This window comes from Thalassophryne amazonica, chromosome 14 (genome assembly GCF_902500255.1).
Source record: "Thalassophryne amazonica chromosome 14, fThaAma1.1, whole genome shotgun sequence".
NCBI classification, from domain to species: Eukaryota; Metazoa; Chordata; class Actinopteri; order Batrachoidiformes; family Batrachoididae; genus Thalassophryne; species Thalassophryne amazonica.
In genome coordinates this window covers 9,167,786-9,192,439 of record NC_047116.1, presented here as the reverse complement: position 1 = coordinate 9,192,439, position 24,654 = coordinate 9,167,786, and the positions used below count along the sequence as shown (strand labels likewise).

The 24,654-nt window shown below is 41.1% G+C and overlaps 1 protein-coding gene across 5 annotated transcripts in view; it reads left to right on the top strand.

Annotated features, from left to right (window-relative positions):
* Nucleotides 1-24,654, top strand: part of lrch1 (leucine-rich repeats and calponin homology (CH) domain containing 1) — a 141,955-nt gene that overhangs the window by 96,589 nt on the left and 20,712 nt on the right. For 2 of the 5 annotated variants that reach the window (XR_004564693.1, XM_034185780.1), the window contains exons 9-17: nucleotides 3,657-3,772; nucleotides 4,287-4,357; nucleotides 4,748-4,834; nucleotides 6,271-6,348; nucleotides 7,461-7,497; nucleotides 13,499-13,571; nucleotides 16,185-16,307; nucleotides 23,041-23,150; nucleotides 23,398-23,535. Coding sequence is in view for 2 of the 5 variants with exons in the window: in XM_034185780.1 (XP_034041671.1) it covers nucleotides 3,657-3,772; nucleotides 4,287-4,357; nucleotides 4,748-4,834; nucleotides 6,271-6,348; nucleotides 7,461-7,497; nucleotides 13,499-13,571; nucleotides 16,185-16,307; nucleotides 23,041-23,150; nucleotides 23,398-23,535 (833 nt within the window). In the remaining 3 variants the exon portion in view is untranslated. The remainder of the gene's footprint in view (nucleotides 1-3,656; nucleotides 3,773-4,286; nucleotides 4,358-4,747; nucleotides 4,835-6,270; nucleotides 6,349-7,460; nucleotides 7,498-13,498; nucleotides 13,572-16,184; nucleotides 16,308-23,040; nucleotides 23,151-23,397; nucleotides 23,536-24,654) is intronic. The other 3 variants (XR_004564695.1, XM_034185781.1, XR_004564694.1) reach the window with 2 other exon arrangements.

Genomic DNA, 24,654 nt, shown 5'->3' with positions numbered 1-24,654 from the left:
GCTGCCAACGGTAATAATTATTATTATTAATGTAACACTTTGAAGAAACCAAATTCTAAGTGCTTTAAAACAAGTCAAAACAAAAAAAATGAAGCACAGAAATAAAAGCAAACATAACAGAATTTATTAGCATAATGATTCACCAGCGATGTTATTATTATTTTAAATGAATTATGGGTAATAGAAAAAACTGTTTTGAATCTTGACTTGAAAGATTCAACAGAATCTGATTGATGCCAGCAGTCAGTTTATTCTGGAAAATTGCTGAATTGTTTAAATTATGTTAACGATCAGATGATGAATTCAAGATAAAAGGTTTAAAAATTACAACATATTAAAGTTTGAGCTGAACAAAGAGGAAAACCAAACGTCCTGCTGAGGCATTCACACAGAGAAACCCATCTGAGCCTCAGTTAGATCCATCTCACCCCCCAAACACACACACACACACACACACCTTTTCTGTCGGATGCAACATTTCCAACAGGTTATTTCATTGTTTGGAGTTTTTTTTAGATAAATCTCTCCACTGAGATGCCGGTCGTCTGTCCTGCTGGTTGTTATTTTGTTGTTGGAGACGTTCCCACAACAGCCCACATCACCTCCCGGAACCTGTACCCGGTCTGTCTTTTTGCTTGTTTTTTTTTTTTTTGTCCATGAAACACAGGCATGTTTTTGTCTCATCGGGATTTTGTTTTGTTGAGAAAATGAGAGAAGCTGATCTTAGGACAGCTGTATATTTTGCGTATAAACTCAGACATGCGGGTTCTACGTCGGCAGATTTCCAGGCGTTCGTTATCAGATCAGCTGATCTGAGTGTATCTGGGCTGTTGGACCCGGCTGGTCTCCAAAGACACAGTTTAAATAGACCACATCTGTCTGAATCAGGTCACAGCTGATGGAACCTCACAGCAGGATGCTCAGTGGCATCAGGATACCAAGACTGTGAATGTGTAGACCTGGGTTTGAATCCCCCTCGCAGTACCTGTCCAACGACAGAAGACGCTTTATCTGCATTATCTCAGTCCACCCAACTGTAAATGAGAACCTGCATTGGAGGGGTGTCCCGTACAGGGGACACACATAACACGATTGAAGCCAACTAGTGCACGAAGGAGGAATTGCATGCCATTCGTGAAAAATCGGAGCCGCCTCTTATGCCTGTCGCTTCAACTATTCGTACACACCAGTGGCCGAAAGACAGAGAATGGCCCGTGAGAGCCCATTTGATCCCTCTCATGGCAGCTTTCGGACAAAATCCAGGTGACACACACAAACATCCAACACTGCTCACAAGGCACTTAAAAAAATGTGGTGCCATTTTCACGGTCAGTACAAAAATAGTGAGCATGCCAGTGTGTCTGCTCCCCCTGCAACACGTGGTGTGCTTGTGTATCGCGCCCCCCAACACGTGGGGTGCGTATGTTTCGCGGGGGGGGGGAAGCACACTTGCATGAAATGCTGATATGTATGTACAGATGGGGAGCCAGCCACGTCTGAGCACTCACAGTAGGGCATCCCACCTCTCAGCTGATCGCCGGCCAGAAACTCAACAGCTGCAAATGACTGCTCAGTGCACACGACGTGTCACATTAAAAACACAGAGACCACAGCCAGGATAGATATATAAATAAGTAGTGCAATAACTACATACACAATTACATGCCAAATAACTAAAATGAATGATCAAATAACACAGACACAAAGTGACACGTTGGCTTGTGCGCTGAATGGACGGGGGGGCGTGGCCGCCAACAGAAGGAGCTGTTGAGATCTCCGGTCCTGGACGTCCCAGCTGGGGAACACGTACCATGTTCTGAAGGACATGTCCTTACAACTGTCCACCGTGATGCGCGTGTGTCTACTTGCTGTCCTCACGTTGAAATACATAAAAACATATATCGCTTTTGCAACGGGCTGCAGCGAGCGAGCACACAACACGCACATTGACAGGCTGTCCCAGGTGAAAGGGACCATTAGATCATGTGAACATGCAGCGGGTGATCTGAATGTCACGTGAGCTCTTTTCCACGTGATGCGTGTCCTGTGAGTGGTGTGCCGCAGGACTATGATGAGCCAACAGTGCAACAAATATGCCACTTTCAGTCACATATCACCAAAAATGCGCTGTAACAAATGCCGTTTTGTCAGTTATTACGCCACTTTTTGCCGTAATTAAAGACAAAAACTTGCTATTATATACATCATCTAATTTCTCTTTTTTAACATTTATCTCCTGTTATAAGACAGCGATTGTAGCACAGTGGTAAAGTTTCCGTCTGTAAATCACAGCTTTTGTAAAGTGCCGGTTTAAATCCTGCAAGTGGCATTCATTTTTTATTTACCAGGGTTATTTAACCGCAGGGTTCTGTATTGCGTCCCCTTTTATTTATTATTTTATCAACCCAGTGTTTTACCCTAATTATACACCAATATCTAATATACCAGTGTCCGGTGATTGTAGTAATTATTTACATAGGCGGCTGGACATAAAACAACATAATGAGAGGGCACTGCTTTATTTGTGTCATTTCATGACTGTATATCTGTGACCATGGGTCATATACAGAGGCACAGAGGGATCATACTTGTATTGTCCGCTTGATAAGAGGGATTAAATATTGGAAATTGCAGTGTTTTATATGGTGTGTGTGGTTTTCATTTTGTTTCTCCACAGCAGTGGCGCAGTGTGGTGCGACACAGTCCACGCTGGTGCATGCTCTGTGCACATGCACGCTTGTGCGCGTGCATGATACCGTTGCAACGGCATCATCCATGCCTGCTCGACCGTGTGTCCCTCCCGACGTCGTCTCAATGTTTTTGTGGTTTGCTCATTCGTGCTGTTTTGCTGTGATTGGCCCTGATTTGTACTTATTTGTGCTATTTGGAAGGGGCCCTTATAGATTTCAGGCTTAGGATCATCTCCACTGACAATTTTTGGCCCTTATTTAAATCCCAATTTCAAAAGTGAGAAATCCAGGCTTGATAAAACAAACAAACAAAAAATGCAGCCAAAATTCATATGTAAACAGAGTTCTTACTGTTACCTATCTTACATCCACTTCCATACAACTGGAAACAATTACTGCAGATTACATAGGATTTCCATTGTACAGTTGTTTTTGCATGCGTGCAAAATGCTACTTCCATGTATTTCCCCCAAACTTTTCCAAAAATTCAAAATTTCTCTGTTAAATTCTCAAATGTGTCCTCTGTTGAAGAGTAGGACTTTGATGGATTTTGTGTTGAGAACGGTCGCTCCCAAATGCTGCATATTGTACCCACTTTCACCTACTTTTACACAAGATTATGCCCAATCTGCTCCAGTTAAATCCAATTATTTGCTTTTTTTTTTATTATTAAACACGGTTAAAATTTTCTTGATTGCTCACAGTGGTCCACAACAATACTTGTATCTCTACCGATACCGCTCTCTACCGCTCCCGATTTCAGGCTCCAATTGGATATCTGATTTTTTTTTTCCACCCCCAAAATTGCTGACAACCGGGTATCAAATCTGTAATGGGAGTCGGACTTTAAACAGTTAAATTCAATTCATTTAAACAGTTAAATTCAAGTAGCAAGTTTGCTTTGCTACAAAGAATGTTAGTCTTTCCGTATTGAGGTGTTCAAGATTCATGTTTTGTCTGTTTCAGCGGATCCAAACTCTGACTCGGTCCAGTTGATTGAGGAGAGCCCTACAGAAGCCCTGAAGGACCAGTTTGGTTACAGAGACTCCACCCTAAGTGCACGATTTGTCAACTACATCAAGGTAAGTCTCTGCGTTGTCACTATTCAGTATCAGTCACATGATGACGTCAATGGAAGTTGATAAGTTAGCTCACAGGCAACGCAAGCTGAGACTTTTTCATAAAAAAAAAAAATAAAAAAAATCATCAAAGGTCAAAAACAAAAAGACAGACTCTTTTTTTCCTGTCATTCCTCCTCCACCACCTCCCTCTTGTCTTGGAGAACTGAAGATGAAACAGAGGACTGGTGGGACACGTTCACAGTCTCCCAATTGTTCAGGTTTTGTGTGTGTGTGTGTGTGTGTGTGTGTGTGTGTGTGTGTGTGTGTGTGTGTGTGTGTGTGTGTGTGTGTGTGTGTGTGTGTGTGTGTGTGTGTGTGTGTGTGTGTGTGTGTGTGTGTGTGTGTGTGTGTGTGTGTGTGTGTGTGCGTGTGTGTCAGGGCGCTGTGGTAACGTCCCTGAGCTTCAGCCAGTGGTGGCACAGTGGGCGGCTCATGTGACAGCCACAGCTGGTGCTGATGGTGTTTGTGTGTTCAGGGACGGATGGCGGCAGACTTGGACGAACCCCTCAGAATAGAAGAGGACTCGCACTGGCCCACAGAATCGACGTAAGTCAGCAGATTTTTATTTATTGAAGTCTGTTGATCAAGGTCGATCCAGATTAATCCAGATATCTATAATTCTGTCTACGTTTGTGTTTATGCGTTAATGTTCATTGCCAGTGAGATTTTATCAGTAAATATTTATTCATCAGGGAGGAGCTAAAAGGAAAAAGTGGCCAGAGGTCAAGAAAAAAAAAAAAAAATCACTCAATCACCATTTCAAACAATAAAGTGCCTGAACTAATCTTCATTGTTCCATTAGTGTATTTGATGTATTATTAGAACTAATTTCCATGTTTCCATTAGTTCAGTTCACAAAATTTACCATTGTCATCCTGAAAAATCAACTCAGTGGTTACATTAACTTTGGGATGTTCACCTCCATTATGGTTACAGGTCAAAGGTCACAGGTGGCACTGAGCTGCACATAGACATGATCAATCAGCTGAAAGAAGCCGTGGAGCTGCTGCAGGACCCCAGCAGGTGATGTGAGACATCAGCCCAGTGTTTAGTCACAGCCGAGCGTCACTTAAAACCTTTTAACGCCCACCTATTTTCAGCTTGTGCACAAAAGTTGGACCTACTCAAGTGCCAAAGCTCATAAAAATAACATCTTACACCTCACAGGATTGCAGTATGCCTCATTTCAAAACCTTTTCAAAGAAGCAACGGCGCACTCTGAAACTATTTTTTTTATATTTCCTGTGTTAAATGAGTAGCCTTGGTGTCAGCCAGACCTGGGCTTTAGAATTTAAAAGAAACCAAAAAACAAGCTCATTTTGAGCTGCAAGTAACCTCAAGATCACACCTGCTCCTAATTTCCATCACATATGATTCTTCCCTGCAACAAGACCAGACATGTCCAGCAGGTGGCAGACAAGCTACATGCAAGTTCAGCCACAACTGCTCCTAATTTGTACCAGCTGGCCAGCATCCTCCAACCACCAACAGGTGGCAGTGTTCAGCCTGTGCCCTGTGGGTTAATGATATATTATTATCTGATGATCTGATTTTAACCAATTTATCCTCATTTTAGGCTGTTTTATTGTTGTGGTTTACAAGATGATAGTATTTATGAGTTATGGTGTTAAAAAGCTGGTGAGGATGGACTCGATCAGTTCTGGTGGTTTGTGTGGCCACTATGGGGGATGGTTTTGGGTCTCCAGGTACCATAAACGTGTTGCCGGTGTGTTCATGCGACATCCGTTTTCCCTATAATAGTGCAGAACCACCGCCAGGCCAGAAATATTTTATAGTGACGTCAACAAACAATAGTGCTGAAATAATGAAAAATAACACCAACTGTCTATTATGTTGGAAATTAATAATTTCAGTGCAGCTCTGATTAGCACCGAGGCTGATGATCAGAGCCAGAGATGATGTCTGTGTGGTCATTAAAGTTGATTTTAACTCCATATGTGTGTTAAAACATGTGAGTTAAAGAGTGCTCTTCCAGCTGTACGTGGAACATGATTTAAAGTTAAACTGTGATTGTGATGTGTGGACCAGCATTTTGTGCCGCCTGCATGCTCGATTAAGCCTGAATCATCGTTAATGAAACACAGCCACAGATTTGTTTAATATAAAACTGTAAAAAAAAATCTTTGATTCGTGAAGGTTTATAATCCAGATTTTAACTTTAGAGGAGCAGATCTGAAAATGACAATAGTCCAGGTTAAACTTAAATAAGATTAAAGGGGTCGTATAGTGTAAAGCCAATAATACTGATTACAGTCACTGTTCAAAAAAAAACCTCAACAAATCTTTGCTCATCTTGTTCACTGCATGAATGAATGAATCAGTGAATGAATGAACATGAATTGCAAAACAGTCGGTTAATGGGGAAAACGACAATTGATGTGTTGGTGGTTTTTTGCTTGTGATGATGTGTTAATTAACATATTTATTGTTTGTCTCAGAGTGAACACGGAGCAGGACGACCTGTCTGGAGTCCAGCTTTACCCGGTGGAAATGGTCACAGTGGACCAGTCGCTCAAGTAAGACTGTGTGCGATGTCTAAGATATCGTAACTGCACCTAGCGAAACTGTTCAAACTCTAACAGTTTAAAGGACGAATCATCCCACAGGTAAACAAGGTCCAACAATAAATGTCCCGAGAGAACAAGTGCACGATGTCAATGTCCCCTTGGCTTTGTCCCTGTGCTGGGTTCCTCAGCACTGATGGAGGTCAGGTCTGGTTCTGGTGTAGATCACGTATACTATAGAACCACCCTGTGTCCTGGCTGGCAACCCCTCTGCCAGACCACAAGTCCATTCCCTCTTCTGGAAAGTATTGCAGCCAGGTGATGTGTTGGTGTCCCCTTTTCCATTTACGGTTCTTGGTGTCCAGCATCCTACATGCTGGGTCATACTTGGGGAAGTGTGTCACATGCCAACAAGTTATATCTGTGCTAGTTTTTAGTGGCGTAATGATGTTCTGCACACATAATGAAGCAACACTCCCCCTTCAAGCGAATATAGTCTGAGCTTTTTTGTTCCGTGTTGTCATTGCCAGGCCTGCCGCACGTGCACATTTATAATGCATGTGATTCACACTTTGTGAAACCATTGTTTTTACCCGCGGGTTTAAAGAAATAGTCCCGCCTACATGTCTCTGCTTTCAAGATGGTGGACAGTTCCGTATGTTCCTCAAGAAACTACCATCAAAAACTAGAATGGCCTCTGACCAGGAACGCGGTCGGACTAGAGGTAATAAAGGACTGGCTTTTCTTCAGTAGAGACCCCGACAAGCTGCTAAATAGGGCTCCAGCTGGTGGTCATTTGCCTCGATGCAGACTACAGAGTGTTGGGTAAGATGGGTCACTGGAAAGCCAGTGTTTTGATTTGAAAAGCTGGTTCTAGTGTGACATCTAGTGGCACTAAGCAGTTTATAGCACCATTGATCAGTAATACAAAAATAATTCCATGGCACTTCTCCACTTTTTCATAGCCTCTGAGGTCTTTTAGTTTTCATAACCTTTTCCTCTCTCAGTAATCTTATTCAACCAAAGAATAATGATCTTTTATTTTCTCACATCCATTCTATCGGAAGTTTTAAGACCTTAACTTTTTGTTTTGCCCCCCCCCGCATTTTTCATTCTTCCTCCAGTGGGCAAGACAGTGACGATGGTTCAACTACACCAAAGGTAGAGAATTGTTTTTTTTTTTTTGTTTGTTTGTTTGTTTTAGCTCTATCGTTATATAACAGCACAACATAGTGGTATGTCATCAGCGTATGTGTTTATAATCAACACAAAATCGTTATGAGATTGTGTTACAACTGCCTTAAATTTTTATTTTTATAAAACCTGCAGATGTTATGTCAGGAGGAGCTTCTTTGAATGGAGTTATACTATAATAACAATGTGTGAATATTATGTGGGAGGAGAAAATAGTTTCTCAGTCTGATTTTTGATAACAGCTACAGACAACATTTAGACGAGATATGAGACTAAAAATTGTGATACATTATCTAGTATTACAAATAATACAAGCTGTAACCATATGAATTTTGAAGATTCTTCCTGTGTTTGGATTCAGAGGTGCGCCGAGTGTGCTGCAGGCTGTTTCTCACATTATACAAAGTGGTGGAGGCAGTGGTGACAGACTCATCCGTGTTTTCCCTCCACTCACATGTTGATTCAGTGCAACTGCATTGTGATTTGCGCAGTTATTGCTTTAAAAACAAGTCAACATGACAAGAAATCTGTCTTTCACATTCTTATATTAACTTTTCAAATTGTCCACGGTTCATGTGCGTGCCAAACCTGTTGTAGGCGGTCAGTATTGGATCAACTGTGATCCGTTACACGGCGAGTACAGAACATGATAAGTTCCACTTACCTTTAACAACAGGGATGGGCTTTCAACGTTCTAGGTCCTGGATTGGGTCTTGGGAACTAGGAGCCAATTGGAACCATAATGAAAGAAGTGATATGATTGGCCGTCCCTTATAAGGAAGCTTTAGGAGGTGTCTTTTGCAATCTGTATCACTGACAGTGATGCCGGTAACGCGTTAATTAGTAATGCGTTACTCTAATCTGACCACTTTTTTTAGTAACGAGTAATCTAACGCGTTAATCTTTCCAAATCAATAATCAGATTAAAGTTACTTCTCCAAGTCACTGTGCGTTACTATTATTTTTACATTGTGGGTCGACAGCAGCATTAAACTTGGTCCGTGGGCAAGAGGTCGGGGTTCAACTGAACTGCCCACTTTAAGCAGAGCTGTGAGCTTTTCATACACGGTTTTCTGTAGCAGCTCGTCCTCACCTCTTAAAGCGCGGTGATCAGCACACCTGCACTGAGCTTTACAAAGACATTTTTATACTTTTTTTCCTCCTTTATTTAGAATTCTGAGCTGAGCCACTCCGTATCGTCTCGTTAAAAACAGCTGATCCTCCGCGACGCGTCAACAACTAACACTGTTTTCCACTCAAATGCACCTAAACTCTCTTTCTGAGGACCACATGATGTGAAAATGCAATAAAACTTTCTTACCTGTAAATCTGGTCCTGTTTTCCTGCATAAATAAATATTATCTATTCTTTGTGCTCAAACGCCAAAGCAGGGGCGAATCCAGATGGAATGGGGGCGTGGGGCAGGGATGTGCCCCCCTCCCCCACAACACCCCTAGATTAAAGGTCCAGTTTTGAAGCCGTTTTTTATTACAACTACTAATATTGCTTAAAATAATAATAATTTCGACAAGTAAAATGTTTAGAGAGAATTTAAATGTTAGAAAAATGTTAGAATTTAATAGTTACATTTATAAACAATGTAGGTTCGAAATTGCAAGTTTTACTGTTACAGTGCTGTCAACAGTTAAATATGAGGTCAAGAGAGACGTCTTTATTTTACTTTTTTATAAAACAAGTATTTATTTTCATTGAAGTCAAGAAAGGGTGACTATAAAGTGAGTTTTGGCAAAACAGGTATCATTGTCATGTTGACGTGGCAGAGGGTTGTTGTCGGCAGCTGGGGAAAGTAACTAAAAAAGTAACTAGTAATCTAACTTAGTTACTTTTACAATTGAGTAATCAGAAAGTAACTAAGTTACTTTTTCAAGGAGTAATCAGTAATCAGATTACTTTTTCAAAGTAACTGTGGCAACACTGATCACTGATTTAAGTATTTTTCAGGAGCTCTGTAAGTCCACTGTTCTTTATACATATTTAAACAAAATCTACCATGTGCACGGTGATGGCCATGTTCCAACTCTGCAATGTAAAATTAATCACAAATCTTTGTTTGGGGGAATATTCAAAAAAAAAAAAGTGCATTACATGCAGGTTTTTCCATCCTGGTTTCACTTATTTGTGGATTATTTATTTTAATTTTTATAATGTGTCATTTCAGTGAAAAAACTCTGGTAGTAAATCATCAGTCATTTTGCAGTTGTTTTTAAGTCTTTTTAAAATTTCTGCATTTGCCCATCTTTGCAAATCATATCCAGGTTAGAGCCAAAACTTCTCACCAAGTTTGATTAAAAACTGTTGAATTTAATTCATTAATTTTGAGGATCCAAATCTAGTAGCTGTCATAAATTAACATACGAGGTCTGTCCATAAAGTATAGGTCCTTTTTATTTTTTTCAAAAACTATATGGATTTCATTCATATGTTTTTACGTCAGACATGCTTGAACCCTCGTGCGCATGCGTGAGTTTTTCCACGCCTGTCGGTGACGTCATTCGCCTGTGAGCACTCCTTGTGGGAGGAGTCGTCCAGCCCCTCGTCGGAATTCCTTTGTCTGAGAAGTTGCTGAGAGACTGGCGCTTTGTTTGATCAAAATTTTTTCTAAACCTGTGAGACACATCGAAGTGGACATGGTTCGAAAAATTAAGCTGGTTTTCAGTGAAAATTTTAACGGCTGATGAGAGATTTTGAGGTGATAACTGTCGCTTTAAGGACTTCCCATGGTGTGAGACGTCGCGCTGTGCTCTCAGGCGCCCTCGTCAGTCTGTTTCAAGCTGAAAACCTCCACATTTCAGGCTCTATTGATCCAGGACGTCGTGAGAGAACAGAGAAGTTTGAGAAGAAGTCGGTTTCAGCATTTTATCCGGATATTCCACTGTTAAAGGAGATTTTTTTAATGAAAGATGTGCGGACGGGTCTTTCCTCGCAGCCGCCGCGATGCTCCGCCACAGGAAAAACACCTCTCTTGGAAGCCTTAAGGACAAGTTGGAACATGTCCAGCTGTTAAACAATTTCTCATATACTCACTCCACTGAAAGCCATCAAAAGCCGCCTGGATTTTACAAATGGTTATCAACACGGAGGTGTTTTTCCTGTTCTGCCGCTCCGCGCCGGCTGCGTCCAGACGCGCGGACCCGTCCACACGTCTTTCATTAAAAAAAATCTCCTTTAACAGTGGAATATCCGGATAAAATGCTGAAACCGACTTCTTCTGAAACTTCTCTGTTCTCTCACGACGTCCTGGATCAATAGAGCCTGAAATGTGGAGGTTTTCAGCTTGAAACAGGCTGATGACGCCGCCTGAGAGCGCTGCGCGACGTCCCGCACTGTGGGAAGTCCTTAAAGCGACAGTGTCGCCTCAAAATCTCTCATCAGCCGTTAAAATTTTCACTGAAAACCAGCTTAATTTTTCGAACCATGTCCACTTCGATGTGTCTCACAGGTTTAGAAAAAATTTTGATCAAACAAAGTGCCAGTCTCTCAGCAACTTCTCAGACAAAGGAATTCCGACGAGGGGCTGGACGACTCCTCCCACAAGGAGTGCTCACAGGCGAATGACGTCACCGACAGGCGTGGAAAAACTCACGCATGCGCACGAGAGTTCAAGCATGTCTGACGTAAAAACATATGAATGAAATCCATATAGTTTTTGAAAAAAATAAAAAGGACCTATACTTTATGGACAGCCCTCGTATATAAAAATGACAAACTTCACAACGTGAATCATAATCTCTTGTCTGCTTAGAAAAAATGAGGCCTGTACATCGCATATTTACGTAACGTTAAGGGTTAAACGTGTGATGCATTCTGTAGCAGCACATGGAGGAGTTCCAGAAGACAAGAAAGATGATTCTAGAGAAGGCCAGGTTTCAGGTCCAGCTTACATGCCAGGACTGTGACTGGCCCAAGGTAAATCCAGCACCCAGACTCTGTGTGTGGGTTAAGCCCTGCCCCTCACAGTCTGTGTCACTCTGACGGTCTCCGAGTTGTGTGTCTGACATCCGTTTCACATTATTTTGTGACTGAGTCACGCTACGTCTCTGTGTCACGATGAACGTGATGTGGTTTTGATTGTCAGAACTGTTTTTTGTTGTTCTACGTGCTGGTGAGGTCATTGATCATTTCATCGCTCACGCAAATATTCCATCTGCTGGATGATGTTGAGAACAATATGTTGTGCTGCATATTGATATGTAAAATGTAGGGGCTCCAAAAATTATATATAAAGAATACTCACCTTGTTAGGTAACAGTTGCCCCAAGCACCTTGGGACAACTGTTTGTTGTGATTTTGCGCTATATAAATAAAATTGATTTGATTTGATTTTTACATGGTTTATTGTTTGACTATTTTTTAATTCTGAGTTCATGGTAATTAAATTAAAAAAGAACCCCCACGTTAATGAACTGTGTAAGTACACAGAGCCTATCATATGTCATACTTGGATGATCACTTTTGCAGCCAGATGTTTTTAGACGAGTCACAGGATTGATAGGAGAACAATTCCAAGTCTCTGGATATCTGCTGGAGTTCAGTTCATTCAGTCATGAGGAAATTGTGACATCGTCTGGTGAATCTCTGTAGAGCAGGCCATCCCCAAAAAACCGAGTGGCCGTGCATGGAGATGAGTGAGGGAAGCCGCCAAAACACCCATGACAACTCTGAAGGAGTTGCAAGCAGTGGAGGGAAGTGGAAAAGATTCATCTTCTTTCTGCTTTATGGCAAATTCAAGCCTAAATTTTATGTGACTGATATTTAATCATGGCAGTTTTCACACCTGTGGTCACAATCTTTTAATTTCACTGTGGTTGAGTTGGAAATGTTCTTGTATCTATCAGCTACTGACTGTTATCTACTAATATAAGCAACAGGTTGGTAGTCATTGACAGTGTCCTGCAGCAGCCTGTACTTAAGGTTCTAGAAAAGGAGCAATATCTCCACCTGTTGGACATTTATCACAAATGTAGGTACAATAGATATTCACCAAGAGCTCCAATAATTGATGAAAGGGTTTGTGGCCTGTTGTTTTAAGTTTAATACCAAGTATTATCACTTGAACACTCATGTGCAATATTACTAAACATTCTTTCTGCTTGTATATAGTCTAATCTATTCTACTGTATATATTGTTATTCCGCACACACCTTGACTTCCGTATTTTGGTAATTATTTTTCTTTTATCTTATTTTTGCATATTTGCACTCTTGTTCTATGACTGTCCCTGTGCTGCTGTAACATTGTAAATTTCCCTGTTGTGGGACTATTAAAGAATTATGTTATGTTATCTTATCTTAGGTAATGTCCTTTGGCTCCTCATCATTTTGCTTGTGGTCAAAACAGTGAATCAAGTTTGGATCCACATATTGATATGGTGAAATGTTTAAACCGAATATCCTCCTGAAAGCAGCTCCACGTGTGCAAGCAGAATAGGGCACGGGTGGCCTGAAACTACTAACTTTGTTGTTGGGAGGCAAAAACAACAATTTATTTTCATTTTAACATTAACAAGTGCACTCTTTATTGGTTTTTGTTTGAAGAAACGCATTTTTTCCAGTTTTTATTTCATGAAACAATAAAACTAAAAACTGAAGGCGGTGAGTAATTGTTATAGTCTATAGATCTACAGAAATGGTAGTGTGGGTCTTGATTGCTTTTCAAAAAAAAAAAAAAAAAAATTGTTTCTCCAACTTATTCTTTCATGGTTATGGGTGCAAAGTTCACAATAAAACCAGCCCATAGGTAGGTTGAGTCAGGAAAACTAGACTTGTTTAGTTCCTTGTAAACATTTCATACTTCATCCAGAAAAGCTTCATCAGTTCTGTTCGGAATGTGGCGCCCGTGTTTTCTTACTGGATTCATTGTCTGTTTGGCAGAAAACGCTGAGGGTATATTTTTAGTGTTTGCTAGTGTCTTCTTCCTGTAACATCTTATTTCATTCCCACTGTTGCAGAGAAATGACAGCCCTCCGATCAGTGGACCCCAGTCCTTCACCAGCCCACCGTTTGGACTGAAGCCGCGCTCAGGTGAGTTGGCTCTGGATTCTTTTTTTGAGCTGAGATGGTCTTGATAGGTTCACAGCTACAGTGGGTTTACACCCTTGAGCCTTTTGCCAGTACTAAAACCTAAAAAATACTCAGCTAGACAGTAACCTCAGTGTACATGTATTTACTGACATGATCCTGGTGTCAGCTTGTTTTTGTTGAGCTTCATAGAACAAACAAAATGATTGCTTCCTCAATTTCCCTAAGGGAGTCTTCCCAAGGGGTCAGTAAAGTTCTAACCTTATTCTGAGCCCTGACATTATCCCTAGCCCTAACATTATCCCTAGCCCTAACCTTATTCTGAGCCCTGACATTATCCCTAGCCCTAACATTATCCCTAGCCCTAACCTTATTCTGAGTCCTGACATTATCCCTAGCCCTAACCTTATTCTGAGCTCTGACATTATCCCTAGCCCTAACCTTATTCTGAATCCTGACATTATCCCTAGCCCTAACCTTATTCTGAGCCCTGACATCATCCCTAGCCCTAACCTTATTCTGAGTCCTGACATTATCCCTAGCCATAACCTTATTCTGAGTCCTGACGTTATCCCTAGCCCTAACCTTATTCTGAGCTCTAACATTATCTCTAGCACTAACATTATCCCTACCCCTAACCTTATTCTGAGCCATAAAATTATCCCTAGCCCTGACATTATCCCTAGCCCTAACCTTATTCTGAGCCCTAAAATTATCCCTAGCCCTAACCTTATTCTGAGCCCTAACATTATCCCTACCCCTAACCTTATTCTGAGCCATAAAATTATCCGTAGCCCTGACATTATCCCTAGCCCTAACCTTATTTTGAGCCCTAACATTATCTCTAGCCCTAACATTATCCCTACCCCTAACCTTATTCTGAGCCATAAAATTATCCCTAGCCCTGACATTATCCCTAGCCCTAACCTTATTCTGAGCTCTAACATTATCTCTAGCCCTAACATTATCCCTACCCCTAACCTTATTCTGAGCCATAAAAGTATCCCTAGCCCTAACATTATCCCTAGCCCTAACCTTATTCTGAGCCCTAACATTATCCCTAGCCCTAACCTTAATCTCGTCTTTAACTCTAGCCACAACGTTTCTGTGTAGGCTCTCAGTTGTCCAGGTGGTTTCCATAGTAGAGAAGCTTGAATCTTCGACTGGACTGGGTTGCTTGACTTGAGGACGTTTCGATTCAAATCAGACGCTTCCTCAGCTAAAATTCTTGCTCTGGTACTCTGACTTCTGTGTTGACTCTTGTAGAGAAGAATAAACCAGAAGCCAACAAAAGCTGGAGTTTTTTAACCTAACCAGACCCCACCTACCGAGAGGCTGACTGCTATAGGCTAGTGACTAAACAATAGCTCTAATTAACATTAATTCACAGTCGTCAAGGGAGCCATCAGGGGAGGCTTCCGTCCTGTCATTAGGAGAGTGCTAACTAGAGCACAATAGGTGCTAATTAGAGCTGAGGAAGCTTCTGTGATTTGAAGCGAAACGTCCTCACGTCAAGCAACCCAGTCCAGTCGAAGATTCAAGCTTCTCTACTTCTAGCCACAACTTTAACCCTTACCTTAATCCAATCCATCCCTTAGTCTTAATCTTAACCTAAGTTGGCTTCTTCAGCTATGTTTTGAAAGTATCTGATTCACAGTCCAGAAAAATAACCATGACAGTACTAAATCTCTGAGTCAGAGTACGAGATTGAGGATCGAAGTATGCGGCCTGACGTTTATGCATATGCTATTTGATTACCTTTAGCAGCCAAGTGACATCCTGTGGAAATGATGCAACATTTTGAGGAAGTGTTCTTCATGAATCTCCCTGCTCCTGATTCCACTAACTTCTGAGAGGGGGCGTGGCCAACAACAGCTCCTTTCCATTTAAAGCAACAAACACAAAAGTGGGTCAGTTCTTGGAGATCTGACTCTTTTAGTCTGTGTTACCTCAAGCTTTCCATTCAAACCCAGACATTGGACGGGGCTTTGCGGACTCTGTTGGACTGTATTTTCAACATGAGTACCGCTAATCCAGATCAGAACCAAAGGAGCTAACAACGATGTTAAATGCAGCTCATAGTAACCGCTTGTCCGCTGTTTGTAAAATTCCGCCTCAGTCTCATGCTTCCGTCGTGTTAGCTAGCAGTCATCCAGCCTTTTGTACGTCTGTGAGGCGCTAACTGCAGCTGAAGCTAACGTGATGCTAACAGCATGTCGAGGAACCTGAATTATGTCAGGTCACTAATCTTTATTTTGTTTTTGTGTTGTCTTATGTTAATGTTACATCCCCTTGTCATGTTTTCTGACTTGCACTTGTTTTCTGTCTATCTGACGTCTTTGTTTCATTTTCACTGAATGATGCATGATTTTAATGTCGATGGTGTACGTGTTGCTCGTGCACTCTGGCCGCCTGCTTGTGTGTTTTCCACCAACACCTGTTTTAATTTGGTCGCCCTGTTTTTAACACCCTGCCAAACAATTATTCTGGAACTTTCTCCTTGCTGTCTTGGTGTATTTTTTTTTTTTTTTGGGGGGGGGGGGGTGTTTTTGTGGAATGCCTTGCTGTAATTGGTGCCCCGCCTTCCTCCGCCACACTCCCACTTCCTGGTTGTAGCTCCACCCTCGCTTCCCTGCTCGCCCCCTCCTTCCTGTCTTGACCCCTCCCTCCTCTCACAGGCCTTGCCCCTCCATAGAGACACACCTCGTAGCCATGACGATGGAGACATGCACAACCGTGGTAGGTCCCACCTCTTACAAACCTTGGTGGATTGAAATCCAAACACCACCTTCACCTCCGCACTCTAAAATGTTTTCTCACTTGTTTTCATTTGAACCTATATTCCTGAAAATCTGTCATTTTTGTTTTAATATTGGTGTTCTAATGATAATTATTTCCCACGCTGTTCTGTTTTACTGTTAATGTTGGACCCAGGCCTTGATGACACTTAGTCTACTCCTCCCAGGTCCTACTTAGTCTGTATGATAGGCTACACATTTTATACTAACGTACTGCTAGGTCTACCCAGTTCTTCATTACTTTTCCCTTGTAATTCATGACCACTTGCAATTGGTACTTTCTGATACTTTGTCTTGCCCAGGTGCTATTATTTGCACGCCGTATACAGCTCTTATTTACTTTCCTGGGAGTTACTAGTGACCCAGTGAGGGCATTGCTACTGGAGTCAAGCTAGCTTTTCTGGGAGATACTCTGAATGGTAGAATTTTAAACATCTTTGAATTGTCACGATGTGGTCTCAATGGTACTAACATGGTTATTCATACATGCAACAATGCAACATGGCTTTCTCTCTGACCAAACTGTAAAGCAAAATTTTGCAGTGTGGCTGCCTTTATAGAGGCCAGTATACATAAAAATAAATGAATACATAAATAAAACAAACTCCACCAGGTATCTAGCCTGTGGTGCCTGACCCATCTAAAGCTAAAAGTATCAGAGGGCCTGGGTTTTGTCCGTGTGCACAAGCTCATGCACATTGTGTAAGCATGTATGTGTTTATTTTTAGCTTCTGTAATTCATCTGACGGTCTCTGAAGGAGTATCCCACTTCCGTGAAAATGGAGTCAAACATTTTAATTGGACCACAGCCGTGTAGGTGAGCCAGGGTTGCCAACTCTCACGCATTTGGCGTGACACTCACTCTTTCAGCATCAGTCTCATGCTATCACGCTCAAATAAGAAATGTCACACCAAAATACAAATATCTCCCATTTATTTTCTGTTGATGACTAGATTAGACCAGACCACAGCGCATTGTTTCTTAATGAAAAGAGAGGAGTGTGAGGCGCGCACTTGAAACAGCTGTTAACATGCTATTTTGGAATTGTGGGATAGCTCGCGCCCACAGATTGAGCTCGCCGGACTACTTTTGTGAAACTGCTCAGTGTGCCGCTCTCATTGGAGCGACAACACACAGAATGTGTCTCTTCCCAGATACAGTAGTGTTCAGAATAATAGTAGTGCTATGTGACTAAAAAGATTAATCCAGGTTTTGAGTATATTTCTTATTGCTACATGGGAAACAAGGTACCAGTAGATTCAGTAGATTCTCACAAATCCAACAAGACCAAGCATTCATGATATGCACACTCTTAAGGCTATGAAATTGGGCTATTAGTAAAAAAAAGTAGAAAAGGGGGTGTTCACAATAATAGTAGTGTGGCATTCAGTCAGTGAGTTTGTCAATTTTGTGGAACAAACAGGTGTGAATCAGGTGTCCCCTATTTAAGGATGAAGCCAGCACCTGTTGAACATGCTTTTCTCTTTGAAAGCCTGAGGAAAATGGGACGTTCAAGACATTGTTCAGAAGAACTGTGTAGTTTGATTAAGAAGTTGATTGGAGAGGGGAAAGCTTGTACGCAGGTGCAAAAAATTTTAGGCTGTTTATCAACAGTGATCTCCAATGCTTTAAAATGGACCCAAAAAAAACAGAGACGCGGGGAAGAAAACGGAAAACAACCATCAAAATGGATAGAAGAATAACCAGAATGGCAAAGGCTCACCCACTGATCAGCTCCAGGATGATCAAAGACAGTCTGGAGTTACCTGTAAGTGCTGTGACAGTTAGAAGACGCCTGTATGAAGCTAATTTATTTGCAAGAATCCCCCGCAAAGTCCCTCTGTTAAATAAAAGACATGTGCAGAAGAGGTTACAATTTGCCAAAGAACACATCAACTGGCCTAAAGAGAAATGGAGGAATATTTTATGGACTGATGAGAGTAAAATTGTTCTTTTTGGGTCCAAGGGCCGCAGACAGTTTGTGAGACAACCCTCAAACTCTGAATTCAAGCCACAGTTCACAGTGAAGACAGTGAAGCATGGTGGTGCAAGTATCATGATATGGGCATGTTTCTCCTAATATGGTGTTGGGCCTATATATTGCATACCAGGTATCATGGATCAGTTTGGATATGTCAAAATACTTATGTCAAAATAAATATGTCAGGTCATGTTGCCTGATGCTGAAGAGGACATGCCCTTGAAATGGGTGTTTCAACAAGACAATGACCCCAAGCACATGAGCAAAGGAGCAAAATCTTGGTTCCAAATCAACAAAAGTAATGCCTTGCAGATGTGAAGAAATCATGAAAAACTGTGGTTATACAACTAAATATTAGTTTAGTGATTCACAGGATTGCTAAAAAAGCAGTTTGAACATAATAGTTAATATACTCAAAACCTGGATTAATCTTTTTAGTCACATAGCACTACTATTATTCTGAACACTACTGTAGATCTCTTTTAGTGCAGCTTCTTGTTCTGACTTTAACACAAAGTTAACACCCACGTTTTTCATCACCACCTGTAAATGTAATCAAAACATGCGAGTCGTATCTTTCTGAACTCTTCCGCATGAAACTCCATCGTGTCAATGTTTACAGTGTGTTTGAGCAATAACAGGTCAAGTTGCTCATAAACTCTTAAATATTCTTAAATATTTATTAAGGCCACTCTTAAAACTTCAGTTCTCTTTATAATTTTATTTCTGGCAAATTTTAGAATTGATTTAGATGAGATATACTCATTATCTCACAGGAATATATCACAATTATTTGGGAACTACCTTTTGCGCAGGAATTCATCAAGCACGTCGACCGCGGGCGCGTACCAACACAGAATACCCAGAAACTGGACAGTTGTTCGTCCACTTTTAGCTTGACGTAAGCTAAGCTAGTGGCCCTCGTGAGAGTGTGGACAACATTGTCACTGATTCGCTGAAAACCTGTCACCTGATACGTCAGCTGCTTCGTGAAGACTTTAGAGAGAGTTCGAGCAAAGCTTCGGAGCTCATGGTTCTGATCGAGTCAGCCACTGATGCGGCATAAAAAGTTTTGGATAACAAGGTAAGCCCATCAAAAGCCCAACTTTGGGCCCCTTCCCACTACAGACAGAGCCTCATCAGGCTAATTGTGTGTTGAGACAGTCGACTACAGAATCCAACTAGGTAACTTAAACTAGGTAATTTAAAGGACGTATTGTACGTTATTTAATGCCCTGGTTATCAAGTATTATTGATTGTGAGTCTTTGTGCACATGCGCTGAAAACGTGTGGTTGTTGATGCATTTTATTTATAATAACACTGACGGAGAAACTGAAGCATTTTGAACCACTGAATCAATATGAAGCAATTGTGTTGAAATGGTTCAGTGTTTGAAGCAATTAAATGTGGCGACATCTGCTGGCCAATCTTTAACATAGCACTTGCATGGGACGATTTGAATTTGTATAAAATGTAAACATGCAAAAAATAATACAAAAATATATTAACTAAACACATAAATACATAAAGGGTAACAGAAAAATAAAAAAAAAACAGAACCTTGTTTCCATTGTGGCCCAACAAAATACTCACAAACATACATTCATGAAACCCATAACAGTTAATAAAATTAAAATGTATAGTATTTTTATTTTTTCTCAATAATAAATAAATTGATTGTACTCTTGTTGAGCCAATTCTTGGAATAAAAATTGACCTTGTTTTTGAAAAGAGGCTTCGATTTGACGAGGCCGACCATTAAATAGATTAGCTCCAGTGGACTTGAAGGACGAAGCCCGACAGGTCTTCACCTGAGGAATGACCAGAGACGAGGTACTCGAGCAAGTATTAATATTGTGCTGTGCAGCTTTAAATTTAAAATAAGTGACCAAGTCAGTTGGGGCTTTTTTATTCAATATATTAAACTTATGATTTAATTTTATTTGTCAAACTCTGAGCTCAACAGGCAACATACTGACCATTCTAAATTCGGCCTGTGCGAGTCAGGAAGCCCCCCAGACCCCCCAACCAGGGCCCTCCTCACCCCCAGCTATTTTAAGCATTTTTCATTATTTGCCTCTTTGGAATCATGGACGTGGAGAGGAGAAGAATCAAACACAGTTTCCCTTCTATTATTATTTTTATTAGTAAAGGAGGACTGTTTTTTTTTAAATTAGGATTAGGGTGACAAAAAATTTGTGGCATGTGCAAAGTCTCACTCCGAGTCCGGCCAAAATCCCAAAGTTGGCAACCGTGCGTGTGCATCTGTGAGATGAGGTCTTTTAGACGGCCCAGAATAATGTGAGCTGTTTTAACTGTGAACATGCAACCCATGACAACTTATTTCTCTCGTGTAAACCTTCTAAGATACTTTCAGTTCGCCCTGTAAACACATTCACTTTGTAAGATGTTTTTCAATCCACATTTAAAGTGATGCTGCCATCAAACACTATAATTTGTCAACGTACGGAATGCTAAAGTGTTAGCAAAGACTGTATATACAATATATTGGACTGTGATACAATACACTGTATGCCAGGTGTGCCCAAGTTCAGTCCTCGAGATCTACCTTCCTGACACGCTTAGTTGTCTCCCTGCTCCAACACACCTGAATCCAATGAAAGACTCGTTAGCAGACTTTTAATGAGCCTTTTAATGAACTTTGACACACCTGCTGTATGCTAACGAGTTAGCACAGTGCTTAGAGTAACCCAGTCTATATTGTATGCTAAAGCATTAGCATACTGCTTATTAGATAATAGATAACTATATTATAGATTAGGATTATCAGCACTCAGAATCTAAGAATGTTTGAGAAAAATAATGGTCACATTGAGGGAAAAGAAGAGATAAAAGAAAATTTCAGATAATACAATAGTGGACTGATGGACTTTCGCCTTGTCGCGAGTGCCCATCTAGTTAGATGAGATATAGCACAGCCCCCCCCCCCCTTTTCCGGATGTTTTGTGTCCATGATTAACTGATCGCTCCTTGTTTGTTAGCTGCAGTAAACGAGTGGCGTTTGTCCTCTTTTGTCTCTAAAGCTGCTTTTGGAGCGTCTGTAAGGAGTCTGCTGTTCCCTCAGCGCAGCGTTTCTACGTGTGCACTTTGTGACTAATGGTCTATAAAGATTTCAGGCCTCGGGGATGATGACATCACTGGGAACTGACACACTCCGCTCATAAGTGTTAGACCTTGTCAGCAGCCAATCACCCATGTGTGTCTGCAGAGGGCGCTGTGACGCTCAGTGTGTCTGATGTAGGTTTTGGTCGAACTGTATCCTCTGTAGACCTCCAAAGGAGAAGAAAAGAAGTCAGTACGATATGAGCGCTGAAGCCTGTTGGTGCCGCTACGTATCACCAGATTCTGTAGCATGAAGTGGATTAGAGTGTATGGCTCACTCTGGACCCAGTCCAACGCAGGTTATTTCCTAAGACCATTTACAGGTGTTTTTACTTTTAGACACATACAGAGACTGTCACGGACGACATGAAACGCAATACAGTTCTTACTTATGGTACCAGCAACAAAACTAAACTAACTGACTAATTAAACTGAATAAAAAAAATTGAACTACAAAACCACAATAAATCAATGATACTAACAACATTGTTAAACTAACATGAACCACAGTAACATTTAAAACCCCAAAACACCAAAGTCCCATGGTGCATTGCAGCACAATGTCCATTGTTTACTGGTTAGCTAAAATTGTGAATTCCTCCAAAAAAATATTAGTCCTATCAACTTTGTTTTTGCTCTTTCATCCTTGACTCAAATACATAAACATGTCAAACCGCAAATGTCAGCTCTCCCCGGTTTCTCCATGACCAAAGCCACACACGCACAGAAGCCACTTGGCCATTATAATATAGATCATTCTTCTTATTATTATTATTGCTAGGCTTTAGAAAAGCCTAGGCATGCACCCTAGATTGGTAGATGAAGTCATCACCTCTGGATTTTTAGCACAATAACTCAGAAACACAAAAATGTTATCTTGTATGCCTGCAAATTAAAGGGGAACATAAAGAGGATGAACTGATTAAAATTTAGTGAACTGTGATGTACCACATTAAAAAAACAAAAAGCAAATTAGTTTTGTTTATTCTCCACATGCCCCTCTGCCACCTGCTGGACATGTCTGAAATTGTTGCAGGGAATAGTCTTATCATCCCATGCATGATGGAAATTGGGAGCAGGTGTGTTTGAAATTGCAGTTTGACCCCTGTGACCCTTAATTGCAGGAAGCGGTTGAAGATGAGTGAGTGAGTGAAATGATGTCAACAAGGTCACCACTGCATGTTTAATAATTTATTACATGCCGGTGCAGATAACTGCATAGTTCTTTTTTAAAGTAAAGTTACTTACAGATTGTGTACTTTTGTTTTTTTTACAGTAACATGCAGACACGTGTTTCTATATGTCTATGTTTGGGCAACTTTCTTATAACATGAGTGATCCTTATGTACATGTTGACGATTTTAACCATTTGCCAAAATTAGACTCAGGAAATGTATAACAGTGCTTTGGTGGGTTCATCCCTGATTCTTCTCTCCTCATGTCTTTTCCTCACCTCCTTTCCTTTGAGTGGATGAATTGTTGAGCTTCAGTGTTGACCCGCCCTGTTTTTGTGATGTCATACAGTCTGACATTCCTTGTCTGTTGTTTTTCTACCCTGCGGGGGGCAGTGTTCCTGCGGAGCCACAGGAGCCTGGAGGCGGTGGATCCTCAGTTCACCATGAGAAGAAAGATGGAGCAGCTCCGAGAAGAACTCGAGCTCATGGAGCAACTTCGAGATGTAAGACTTTCCTTATGTGTCTGAGTTGCTGCGAACAGGAACGCTGAAACTGATCAACAATTTCCTCTTTTAATTTTTGTGTTGTTTTACAATGTTAAAATGAAATACTTTGTATTTGGTTGACAAAATCTTGATTTTATTTTCATTGTTCCCATCTCACCTCTGGTGAAAGTATTCCAAGCTTGAATTTTGTACATAATAACCATAAATAATTTATTTACTGCGTGGTGTTGTTGTTTTTCATCAGAGCATCGAGAGCAGACTGAAGGTCATCCTCCCCGAAGACCTCGGCTCCTCGCTGATGGATGGCGTGGTGCTCTGTCATCTCGCCAATCACATCCGGCCACGCTCCGTCGCCAGCATCCACGTGCCCTCTCCCGCCGTGGTATGTCTCAGATCTTTGTAACACATTACGTTGGCACTTGTACTCGGGATCAGAGTTAAATGAACATTTATTTACAACCCCAATTCCAGTGAAGTTGAGACGTTATGTAAAATGTAAATAAAAACAGAATACAATGATTTGTAAATGTGATTCCACTTCATCCTATATACAATTGAATACACCACAAAGACAAGATATTTAATGTTCAGACTGATAAACTTTGTTGTTTTTGTGCAAATATTTGCTCATTTTGAAATGGATGCCTGCAACACATTTCAAAAAAGCTGGGACAGTGGTATGTTTACCACTGTGTTACATCACCTTTCCTTCTAACAACACTCAATAAGCATTTGGGAACTGAGGACACTAATTGTGAGCGTCATGATTGGGTATAAAAGGAGCATCCCCAAAAGTCTCAGCCATTCACAAGCAAAGATAGGGGCATTAAGCACCACTTTGTGAACAACTGCGAGAAAAAATAGTCCAACAGTTTAAGAACAATGTTTCTCAACGTTCGTTTGCAAGGAATTTAGGGATTCCATCATCTACAGTCCATAATATAATCAGAAGATTTAGAGAATCTGGAGAACTTTCTACGCGTAAGCGGCAAGGCCGAAAACCAGCATTGAATGCCCGTGACCTTCGATCCCTCAGGTGGCACTGCATTAAAAACCAAAATCATTGTGTAAAGGATCTTGCCGCGTGGGCTCAGGAACACTTCAAAAAACCATTGTCAGTTAACACAGTTCCTCGCTACATCTACAAGTGCAAGTTAAAACTCTATCATGCAAAGCAAAAGCCATACTTCAACAACATCCAGAAACACCGCTGCCTTCTCTGGGCCTGAGCTCATTTGAAATGGACAGATGCAATGTGGAAAAGTGTGCTGTGGTCTGATGAGTCCACATTTCAAATTGTTTGGAACTCATGGACGTCATGTCCTCCAGACAAGAGGAAAAACACCATCCAGATTGTTACCAGTGCAAAGTTCAAAAGCCAGCATCTGTAATCGTATGGGGGTGTGTTAGTGCCCATGGCATGGACAACGTACACATCTGTGATGGCACCATCAATGCTGAAAGGTACATCCAGGTTTTGGAACAACACATGCTGCCATCC